Raw genomic sequence first — 12,343 nt, forward strand, 5'->3', positions numbered from 1 at the left:
TCGGGCTGGTAAAAGGTTTAACGTTAAGGGCTTTATTACATGTAACACTATGAATGTTAATTGCATCTTACGTTGCCCATGTGATATGGCCATAACATTTTTATTGACGAGTTCATCTGACTTTGAGAAAGTAGACAAAGGGCTTCATTGCCAAAATCCTGAAGTATCCCTTTAAGCAAAGAATTAGTGAGCATAAGAGCAGTATAAGGCATAATGATGACAATTACCCTGTTGCCTGCCACTTGAAGAAAATGTTCAGTGTCTTTACGTTTTCAGGGTATTAAAAAAGTTTAACTTTCACGGAGAGGAGATAGCGCTGCCGCTATCAAGGAGCAGGAAACTAATCCGCATGCTTATAAGAAATCCCATGACGCCGTCAACGAACCATCAAACAAGAAAAGCATCAATACAGGACTAAGAACGGCTCTGACGCTCGTCGATTGTGGATTACAGGGAAACACACCCACGAGCTGCCCAGTTACGCAAACCTATGTGACGAGATAAATGCTTTCTATGCTCACTTTGAGGAAAGCAACGCTGAACCACGCATGACAGCACCAGCTGTTCCGTACGACTTTGTGATCAAGCCAATGTAGGTAAGACCATTAACTTATTTGGGACTGGGGGGCAGTATTGAGTAGCTTGGCTGAATAAGGTGCCCAGAGTAAACTGCCTGCTACTCAGGCCCAAAAGCTAGAATATTCATATAATTAGATATGGATAGAAAACTGTTTCAGTTTCTAAAACTGTTTGAATGATGTCTGTGAGTATAACAGAACTCATACGGCAGGCAAAAACCTAAGAAGAAATCCAACCAGGAAGTGAGAAATCTGAGTCATTGCCTATCCAATATACAGTCTATGGGGTCATATTACACTTACTAAGGCTTCCACTAGATGTTAACAGTCTGTAGAACCTTGTTTCAGGCTTCCACTGTGAAGGGGGAGAGAATAAGAGCTGTTTCAACCAGGTGTCTGGCAGAATACCATGAGCTCAGTCAGGCGCGCGACCGTGAGAGGTAGCTGCGTTCCTTTTCCTTTCTAAAGACAAAGGAATTGCCCGGTTGAAACATTATTGAAGATTTATGATAAAAACATCCTAAAGATTGATTCTATACATTGTTTGACATGTTTTTACGAACTGTAATGGAACTGTCGGCTGAACTAAGTGCCTGTGCCGTGTGAATTTGGATTTGTGAACTAAACGCGCAAACAAAAAGAAGGTATTTGGACAAATTATGGACTTTATGGAACAAAAACAAACATTTATTGTGGAACTGGGATTCCTGGGAGTGTATTCCAATGAAGATCAAAGGTAGGTGAATATTTAGAACACTATTTCTGAGTTTTGCGACACCTCTCCTTCTTTGGAAAATGGCAGTATGTTTTTCTGTGACTACGCGCTGACCAAACATAAATCGCAAGCTGTCTTTCGCCCTAAAGCCTTTTTGAAATCAGACACTATGGTTGGATTAACGAGAAGTTAATTTTTAAAATGGTGTATAATACTAGTATGTTTGAGGAATTTTAATTATGAGATTTCTGTTGTTTTGAATTTGGCGCCCTGCAATTTCACTGGCTGTTGTTGAGGTGGGGCGCTAGTGTCCCACATATCCCAGAGAAGTTAAACAGGTTAACATTCACAAGGCCGCAAGACCATACAGATTACCAGGACATGTACTCAGAGCATTCGCTGACAATTTTATTTCTCCCTGACCCAGTCTAACATCTACAGTTGAAGTTGGAAGTTTACATAAACTAGTTTTAATGACGCCAACCTAAGTGTTTCATCCACTCCACAAATTTCTTGTTAAACTAGTTTTGACAAGTTGATTAGGACATCTACTTTGTCCATGACACAAGTCATTTTCCCAACAATTGTTTAAAGACAGATTATTTCACTTATAATTCACTGTAACACAATTACAGTGGGTCAGAAGTTTACATACACTAAGTTGACTGTGCCTTTAAACAGCTTGGAGAACCCCAGAAAATGATGACATGGTTTTAGAAGCTTCTGACAGGATAATTGACCAAATTTGAGTCAATTGGAGGTGTACCTGTGGATGTATTTCAAGGCCTACCTTCAAACTCAGTGCCTCTTTGCTTGACATCATGGGAAAATCAAAAGAAATCAGCCAAGACCTCAGCAAATTAATTGTAGACCTCCACAAGTCTGGTTCATCCTTTGGAGCAATTTCCAAACGCCTGAAAGCACGACATTCATCTGTACAAACAATAGTACGCAAGTATAAACACGATGGGACCACACAGCTGTCATACCGCTCAGGAAGAAGAAGCGTTCTGTCTCGTAGAGATGAACATACCTTGGTCCGAAAAGTGCAAATCAATCCCAGAACAATAGCAAAGGACCTTGTGAAGATGCTGGAGGAAACAGGTACAATAGTATCTATATCCATAGTAAAACGAGTCCTATATCGACATAACCTGAAAGGCCGCACAGCATGGGAGAAGCCACTGCTCCAAAAAAAAGCCAGACTATGGTTTGCAACTGCACATGGGGACAAAGATCATACTCTTTGGAGAAATGTCCTCTGGTCTGATGAAACAAAAATAGAACTGCTTGGCCATAATGACCATTGTTATGTTTCGAGGAAAAAGAGGGAGGCTTGCAAGCTGAAGAACATCATCCCAACCGTGAAGCACGGGGTGGCAGCATCATGTTGTGGGGGTGCTTTGCTGACTGGTGCACTTCACAAAACAGATGGCATCATGAGGGAGGGATTATGTGGATAAATTGAAGCAACATCTCAAGACATCAGTCAGGAAGTTAAAGCTTGGTCGCCAATGGGTCTTCCAAATGGACAATGACCCCAAGCATACTTCCAAAGTTGTGGAAAAATGGCTTAAGGACAACAAAGTCAAGGTATTGTCCTGAAGTCCTGACCTCAATCCAATACAACATTTGTGGGCAGAACTGAAAAAGCATGTGTGAGTAAGGAGGACTACAAGTCTTACTCAGTTACACCAGCTCTGCCAGGAGGAATGGGCCAATATTCCCCCAACTTGTTGTGGAAAGCTTGTGGAAAGCTACCTGTAACGTTTGACCCAAGCTAAACAATTGAAAGGCAATGCTACCAAATTTAATTGAGTGTATGTAAACTTCTGACCACCTGGGAATGTGATGAAAGAAATAAAAGCTGAAATAATTCACTCTACCATCACTGACATTTCACATTCTTAAAATAAAGTGGTGATCTAACTAACCTACGACAGGTCATTTTTACTAGGATTAAATGTCAGGAATTGTGAAAAACTGACTTTAAATGTAATTGCCTAAGGTGTATGTAAACTTCTGACTTCAACAAATGTTTCAAGCAGACTACCATAGTCCCTATGCTCAAGAACACTAAGGTAACCTGTCTAAATGACTATTGCCCCATAGCACTCACATCTGTAGCCATGAAATGCTTTGAAAGGCTGGTCATGGTTCAAATCAATACCATCATCCTAGACACCCTGGACCCACTCCAATTCGCATACTGCCACAACAGATGCTCAGATGACACAATCTCTATTGCACTACACACTGCCCTCTCCCACTTGGAAAAGATGAACACCTAAGTAAAAAGCTGTTCATTGAATGCTGAGCTGTAGTCAACACAATTGTGCCCTCCAAGCTCAATTAACTAAGGACCCTAGGACTGGACACATCCTTCTGCAACTGGATCCTTGACTTCCTGACAGCCGCCCCCAGGTAGTGGGTAGGCAGCAACACATCCGTCACTCTGACCCGCAACACGGGGGCCCCTCAGGGGTGCGTGCTTAGTCCCCTCCTGTACTCCCTGTTCACCCACGACTGATTTGCCACACACGACTCCAACACCATCCTTAAGTTTGTAGACGGTGGTAGGCCTGATCACCGACGACGGTGTGGTACCAGAACAACAACCTCTCCCTCAATATCAGCAAGACAATGGAGCTGATCGTGGACTACAACAAACAGATTCACATCTACGAGGCTGTAGTGGAGCGGGTCGAGAGCTTCAAGTTCCTCAGTATGCATATAACTAAGGGTCTATCATGGTCGGCACACACCAACTAAGTCGTGAGCAGGGCATGACAACACCTCTTCCCCTTCAGGAGACTGAAAATATTTGGCAGGGGCCCTCAGATCCTCATAAAAGAATCCTCATCTACAGCTGCGCAACCAGAAAAAAACCTTTAATGTTAGCTAAGTGGCTAACATTAGCTTGCAAGATCAAGCTTCTCGGATTAAGATCCCTGCTGTCTAATATTTGTTTTGTGCATGCTGCAAACTGCGTTTTGAGATACTTGCATTAGCTGGATTGTCTGTCTTAGTAGTGAATGTTTGTATGCGCTCATTAGCATTTACCTAGCATCCACTATGGTGGTTCCGTAGTACTTGTTAACATTTTGTGAGCATTCTAGTAAGTAAAGTATATATATTTAAAAAATTCACTTTTTCAAAATAAAAGTGCGCCCCTTGTGTGCACTACCGTTATTACTGTATATCCCAGGGTGGCACAGGCACGGTATGGAAATCTGAGTACTGCCCTCCAATAGAGGGTAGTGCATACAGTCTAGTACATTACTGGGGCCGAGCTCCCTACCATCTAGGACCTCTATACCAGCCGGTGTCAGAGGAAGACCCTAAAAATTGTCAAAGACTCCAGCCACCCTTGTCAAAGAATGTTCTCTCTGCTAGCGCACGGCAAGCTGTACCAGTGCACCAAGTCTGGAACCAACAGGACCCTGAACAGCTTTTACCCTCAAGCCATAAGACTGCTAAATAGTTAGTTAAATAGTTAACCAAACAGCTACCCGGACTAGCTGCATTTACCTTCTTTTTTTTTTCATCACAAACGCTGCTGCCACTGTTTAATATCTGTCACTATATAATCAAGTTACCATTACTCATTGTGTATGTATTATATGTTTTACTTTCTATTATTTCTCTCTGCATTGTTGGCAAGTAAGCACTTCCCTGTTAGTCTACACCTGTTTAACAAAGCATGTAACAAATAAAATGTGATTTAAACACTGAGAAAACGCAGTGCAAAAGGGAACTCTTTCAGGCTCAAACACTTGGTACTTTACATCCATCAGGGCTTACTGATGATTTTGACATGAGGGCCATGCTTTAATATGTTTCCCCCTAACCCCTGGCTTTATGTGGTTCCTGTCATTTATGACTTTTTTTTAGCCTGAGGCTTTTCCTGGTCTTAAAAAAAAAGAAAAAAAAGAAATTGGTTTATGCATTATGTAAAAAGGTATACAAATAAATGAACTGTCAAAAATATACTGAAACGAAAAAATTATAAACTGTCTCGAAGTCAGACTTTTCCTAGAACTGATTACTGATGTGCCTCCTGGCATTTGTGTACACAGCTTTTGCTCATCATGTCTGATTGCATTGACGCACGTTGCCTATATGTGGTCTCTGTCATGTGTTTTGTATGCTCTGATGAATGTCTGCCGACCAAAAGCGCAGCCTAAATAAATAGAAAATTGTGCATTGATCCGGAGTGTGCAGAGAATTATTTTCATTACGAAAAAATACATGAGAAACATTAATGTTACACAAGAAACAATGCTTGGAAGAGAGTATTGGACACTAACAATATAAACACATGCTAAGAAAATACAAACTTTCTTTCAGTAGAAATAGTATATTAAGAAAAGAGTTGAAGTGACCTACCTTCACTGGAAAGGTCTCCCAGTCCTACGTCGTCTTGCTCCATGAAAAGTTGAGAGCCAATAAGATACGGTAAAGGCCTGTCCACATACAGGTCCTACAGACACAGCGAGAGGTGGGTTGGAGAAAGAGAGAGGGAGGAGAAAGCAGACAGAGATAACATTGGTCAACACGGGCAGAACCATTCAAATGTTCCTCAAAAACACCCCTTTTACATCAACAATTGTCACAAAGTAGTTATTACGACCTAGACCCAAAAGAGAAATCAGAAGCAGAGTGGCAAGGAAAGATTAGCCAGGGAAGAAAACTTGAGAGGAACCAGACTAAGAGGAGTGCCAATCCTGCCTTAGATGTACTGGATAGGTATTAATTAGGGGTGTAACAGTTAACCAAAACCAACATTTCAGTACGTATTGCAGTTTTGGGGGAAAGGATTGGTTAGGTTTCGGAAATTCCAACAGTTACTGTAGTTAATTTTGGTTGACTTACGAAAACACGAAGTGTTGGTATTCCTGATTACATATACACTACATGGCCAAGAACATTTCATTTCAAATTTATGGGCAATATATGGAGTTAGTCCCCCCTTTGCTGCCTTAACAGCCTCCACTCTTCTGGGAAGGCTTCCCACAAGATGTTGGAACATTGCTGTAGCATTAAGATTTCCCTTCACTGGAACTACAGGGCCTAGCCCGAACCATGAAAAACAGCCCCAGACCATTATTCCTCCTCCACCTAACTTTACAGTTGGGACTATGCATTGCGGCAGGTAGCGTTGTCCTGGCATCAGCCAAACCCAGATTTGTCAGTTGGAATGCCAGATTGATCACTCCAGAGAACAGGTTGACTGCTCCAAAATCCAATGGCGGCGAGCTTTATACCACTCCAGCCGACGCTTGGCATTGTGTTCCTAGACGTTTCCACTTCACAATAACAGCACTTACAGTTAACCGGGGCAGCTCTAGCAGTGCAGAAATTTTACAAACTGACTAGTTGGAAAGGTGGCATCCTATGACGGTGCCATGTTGAAAGGCACTAAGCTCTTCAGTACGAGCCAATGTTTGTCTATGGAGATTGCATGGCGGTGTGCTTGATTTTATACACCTGTCAGCAAAGGGTGTAGCCGAATCCAGTAATTTGAAGCGGTGTTAACATACTTTTGGCCATTTAGTGTATGATTAGGAGTCATAATTTAGCAATAAGGCACCAGGGGGTGTGGTATATAGCCAATATACCACTATGGGCTGTTCTTAAACTCGAGCTGTGGTATGTTGGTCATATAACACAAACCCCTGAGGTGAATTATTGCTATTATAAACTGGTTACCAACGTATTTAGAACAGTAACAAGAAACGTTTTGTCATACGTGGTATACGGTCTGATATACCACTGTCAGCCAATCAGCACTCAGGGCTCGAACCACCCAGTTTATAATGCCTGATAAGAGCAATCAGGAATACCACACGTTGTATTTTCTTAACTGAAAACACACGATTGCTCATCAACAACACTAAAATAAAGTGCAATATGTGTGTGAAATCAATATGTAAACATTGCTCAGACATTGTATAGGCCTATGCTATAATGTTTTCTAACCAAGAGAAAAATATGCACACTTGTGTGACTCTCATAAAGGGGTTGTGTCTGTAGCACGGTCCTTCACATTTCCCACTCAGGCGTAACGTGACGGGCTGTTACTGTTAAGTAGCTCTCTGAAGCCCTGGAGGTCCATCCATCTGTAGTAAGCAGAACACTGGAGGCATTGGCCAATTCTTTGACAACTTCTGCTTTAGCTTTCTTATATAGAGTGGGTACTACCTGTTTGATGAAATGGGTGCAAGAGCGCAAAGTTCGTAATGTGGCTAGAGCACTTTCACGAGGTGAAACCCCCTATTCTTCTCAACCACCAAGAATGGGCGCATATTCACAGCTATTAACATACCTAATTGCCCTTGTAATTTCTTTGGCCAGGTCAGAATCAGCTGCGAAGAACTGCTTGAATGCAGAGGGAAGACAAATTTGTATTTTTTTTTTTTTTTTTTTCTTCTCCGGTAGTAGGAATACTGGGGTGAAGTTTGCATAAATGTGTCAACATGTTTGAGGTGATGGCAGCTACATATGCCATTCTCGTTGAGCAGTGGCGACATACTCTCTCTGTCCATCAACGTTGTAATCTACTGTTAGGCCAAAACGTTCCCAAACTGGAAACGATGGAGAATCCTCCTGGTTTGTCGACCCCACCATTAGCCATCATACAGAACAAGTTTCCGGCTGTGCCTCACAAAAGGACAGTTTGAAATGCGCCAATTAAGACATTCATTTTGATTACAATGTGCCCGTAGACTCTAGTTGTTTTAACAGAATAGCGTGATTTTTTTTTTTCAGATCAGATTTACTCAAGAGGCATACAACATAGCATAGGTTAGGTAGGGAAGGAATAGGTAGGCCTAGGTCTTTATGTATTAATTCTGATTCACAGTGAGGACTAAACCAAGGTCCCTGTACCGAATGGTTCGGTACGAATACACGTATTACACCCCTAGTATTAATCCTAACATGATATCTGCAGGCATAAGTAACTTGAATTTCATCTGTAATCCTGTATGTTTCCAGATGATTCCACCCTCACCTTGGGCTCTAGTATTGGCTCCACTCTGTCTGTGGCCTCCTCGTCCTCCGAGTCAGAGTTTCCTGCTTTGATGTCCAATTGTTCAAAGGCAGAGTCTAGCACCCTCAGACCGAAGTTCACTGCTTCCTGGACCTTAGGGATAAGCTCAGCTTCCTTCTGCTCACGAGTCTTCTCCTGAGGGGGAATTGAATTTAACATTAACTCGAGGGAGGAAATTAAGATGTTATGTGTAGACCTGTGACATCACAAAAAACGACATTCCCGGGAAGGAGCAGGTAGATTATTTACCAGTTCAGGTTGTCTCTCCAAGGTCTCAGCCTTTGGCACTGGCTCCTCCACCTCTTCATCATACACTCTCTGAGGTCAACATACACAAAGATCAGTAACATCACACAATCAATACAAGAATGAGTTAGAATCAAACATAACACCCTCTGTGATAGTCAGCAAACAGCAGAGCCACCATCAGTAACCACATGATGAAATACAAGAGGACTCAGTTCCTCATAGTCCCAGGGGGATGACATCCACATTTTCCTTACCATGGAACACGATTAATATTTTCTTAATTAGATTAAAAGCTTGTTAAATTTCAAAAGGTCTGGGAAATGTCAAACATAGCACAACCATCATCTAAAGAAGAGGGGCACCTAGCTCAACAGAGGAACAAGATATGGGTCGTGTTCATTTAGGCACACCAAAGTAAAATTAAAGAAATAATTTTCTCATTATGAACTAAAACGCTAAACTGATCCTAGATCAGTACTCCTACTCAGAAGCTTTGTGGACACGGTCCCATGACAAGACTCTGTTTCAGTCCATTTTCTTCCGTTAAAATTATCTAACATACACGACCATGGTATTTCCTGTTCACACCACAACATACGTTTTCAATGAACTGTGTGTTGGAGAGCATGAGGAAGTCGTTGAAGACGGTATGCAGGCAACAGTCTGTGGCCTTCGTGTCCCTGATCAGTCCATCCAGCTGCTTCTCTATCTCATGAGTCTTTGACAGCATTCTCTGGGAGAAGTCTTGCAGGAACAGGAAGAGCTGTGGAGGAGATGAAACATTGAAACAATAGTGTATCTGATTGTCCACAAGCAGCCATTGTGTTCGGCCCTAAAATAAATAGTTAGTAATGCATTCACATGGAAGAGATTATGTTTACAATGCTGTGCGATTCCTCTACCCATAATATGTAGATTAAGAGGATTACACATTACGGAATGCAGACAAAACAGGCAGGTAATCAGAGACTGAATAATAACTCAGGAGATACTAGCCTAAATGAAGGTTATAAACAAATGCCAATTAGCCTACCCCTGAGTCTGCAGCCAGGGACCAGTTGGCGCTGGTCTGTCGCATTTCTTCCAGGGTCCAGGGTCTCTCCCACACCTGGCCATCCTCCCCGGCGTGGTTGCTCTGGCTGGGGACATTCGCCATGCCATCTGGCAACCCGCTCATCTGAAGCAATATTTGGGGCTTGTTCAATGGTAACAAACAGGAGAAAACATTTGAAATGGGGGTTCAGCGTGGCAATTGCAAAAACCTATTATTTTGCAAAAAGTTTCGCCTGTTGTAAACTGTTTAATACAAACGGAAAACTAAAGTTTCTATTGGATAAATTCAGTTAAGTCCTTCCCCGTTTCGTTCGCTTCCGTTTGGTTCTTAAACGATAAACGCTTTCCGTTGCAAGACGTAATGAATACATTACATTCCTGATCTGTCGAAAATAACCCCAAATTATAACTTATTAATAGCGACAGGCATGTATTGGCAAATGCGAGCTAAATGAGCTGCCACCACCGGCCTCTTTCTTGCATGCAAGCCAGATTAGCTAGTTAATTAACAAACTACGAACACAGCAGTGCAAAAATGTTTCTTTGGGAAGTCACAATCTTTAGCAAAATGTTCTTTGGAATGCTAGTTAGATAGTTCGTTGAGTGAATGTTTATGCACCTCCTGACACTGTCTTGTTAAAGTCAAAGATATGTATAAACCCTTCTATATGTGTTATCACACGAGCTAACAGTTAGCTAGCTAACGTTAGCTAGGCAGTTTGAGAGCCTACTCTCGCACTTACATGGATCTTCTTATTAAACTCACCTTAGTTACTGTTGGCAAATGTTGTCCACGATAGTAAAATATGAGCCCAAACCAAACGACGTGAAAAGAGAATCGATTATGCTAAACTCGACCGTTTCCTCATTGGGCTTCTGACAGGTCGGCCATGTTCTGTCTGTCTGGAGACAATCAGCTGACCGCAGTCACCTGACTAATGTGGCGGGGCAACACCAACGCAATACCGCATAACATTCTCTAATGTGATCAATACATTATGGTGGATGTCAATAATACACAACAGCCACGTAGCCACGGGTGGGCCTGGGTCACCCACCAGGGAGCCAAGCCCACGCAATCAGATTGAACAAAAAAAGCTCTCTACCTGTCAGTGTTCCCGAACGGGACATTATTTGTCTTTTTACCGAAACATGCAAACACCATCAGATATAATTCATAGCTAGCAGTGCACTGTAAAAAAAAAAAATTATCCAAGAAGGCTCAAGGTAATTGGCCACAGATAAAATGACGTCACTTCACGTTATATCTACCTAACTTTGATTGGACTGATCATGTTAACATACACACTTTCAAAATCTTAGCAAGCAAGTCAGCAGCCATCATCATGAATCAAGTCGATAATCTACTGGCAAATCATTTTCAATCTTTCTCATATGAAGATAAATTATAGAGCCATTGGACATTACACAATACACATTCAATTGGAAATCGCAAATTCAACAATGAGTGGTTTGGAAGGAATCAGTGGCTAACTGCAAGCATTGCAAAACAATCACTAGCCTGCTATTCAGTGGAGTGCCTGTGTGGTCCAAGTCTGGGTTTTAAGGGTCTCTTTTTCAAGATTAAAAGGGGAAACATTCAACATTGGCCATGCTGTCAAACCAGCATGACTTCTTCTGCGTTCCAAAGAACTGGAAACTTGGAACTGGGAAATCTCAGATTTCGGAAATCCGAGCTCCGACTGGGAAAATACGTTTTGAACGTCATCCAACTCGGAATTCCAAGTCAGGAACTAGGGCCTCTTTCTAGAGCTCCGACCTGAAGATCACTGACATTATGATTCAACCCTGTTTGTTTTCGAGTTCCCAGTTGTCTTGAAAGCACCATAAATCCAGAGAATGCCAGACTTTGATGACAGTTTTATGACAAAATTTGCCCACGAAGGACCGCCGTGCCACCTTCCTGTTCAAGTCAGCACAACACGGGGTCTCTCGAGTGGCACAGTGGTCTAACTGGTTCGCGTCCAGGCTCTGACGCGACTGGGAGACACATGGGGCGGTAGCACAATTGAGCGTCGTCTAGGTTAGGGCTGGGTTTGGCCGGCAGGGATGTTCTTGTCTCATCGTGCTCCAGCGACTCCCGTGGCGTACCAGGCGCAATGCACGCTGACACGGTCACCAGGTGTACGGTGTTTCCCCCGACATATTGGCTGGGTTGTGTTTCGGAGGTAACGCGGCTCTCGACCTTCGCCTCTCCCGAGTTTGTACGGGAGTTGCAGCAATGAGACAAGACTGTAACTACCACTTGGATACCACAAAATTGTGGAGAAAAGGGGTCAAAGTAACAACAACAAAAAAAGTGAGCACAGCACAACAAGGTGAGTCAAAAAATATATTGCATGCTGCTGCATAAATTATGTAATATGCCATGATAAGAAAATAAAACTAAGTGTATGTTGTGTAGTAAGCTGTTAGTAGCCCATATACAATATACAAATGCCACGAATCGAGGCAAAGTTAAGAATCTTTGGATTAACTATCTAGTGTTAGCTAAATATAGTAATTAATAAATTGGCTCAGTTTCTTTAAATTTACCATTCTGTTTACTGTCTTGTTCACGTTTTAAATTGACACTATCCGTTAGCAAAGGTGTCAGCAGGGATTTGTAGTTTTGAATGATGTCTACTTTGACTCTAATTAATTAGCATTTTTGAATCTGAGAGTAAATAGAGC

General features: G+C 42.2%; 1 protein-coding gene across 22 annotated transcripts in view; it reads right to left on the reverse strand.

Annotated features, from left to right (window-relative positions):
- Positions 1 to 10,857, reverse strand: part of washc2c (WASH complex subunit 2C) — a 35,817-nt gene extending 24,960 nt beyond the window's left edge. For 4 of the 22 annotated variants that reach the window (XM_031835518.1, XM_031835512.1, XM_031835511.1 and 1 more), the window contains exons 1-6: positions 10,416 to 10,607; positions 9,630 to 9,791; positions 9,195 to 9,359; positions 8,597 to 8,665; positions 8,309 to 8,482; positions 5,683 to 5,776 (exon numbers count right to left, since the gene is read on the reverse strand). In XM_031835518.1, the coding sequence (XP_031691378.1) occupies positions 5,683 to 5,776; positions 8,309 to 8,482; positions 8,597 to 8,665; positions 9,195 to 9,359; positions 9,630 to 9,773 (646 nt within the window). In that variant the 5' untranslated portion in view covers positions 9,774 to 9,791; positions 10,416 to 10,607. Of the gene's footprint in view, positions 1 to 5,682; positions 5,777 to 8,308; positions 8,483 to 8,596; positions 8,666 to 9,194; positions 9,360 to 9,629; positions 9,792 to 10,415 lie in introns of all 22 variants that reach the window. The other 18 variants (XM_031835516.1, XM_031835509.1, XM_020495376.2 and 15 more) reach the window with 7 other exon arrangements.
- Positions 10,858 to 12,343: the final 1,486 nt, after the last annotated feature.

The sequence above is a fragment of the Oncorhynchus kisutch genome, linkage group LG11 (genome assembly GCF_002021735.2).
Source record: "Oncorhynchus kisutch isolate 150728-3 linkage group LG11, Okis_V2, whole genome shotgun sequence".
NCBI classification, from domain to species: domain Eukaryota; kingdom Metazoa; phylum Chordata; class Actinopteri; order Salmoniformes; family Salmonidae; genus Oncorhynchus; species Oncorhynchus kisutch.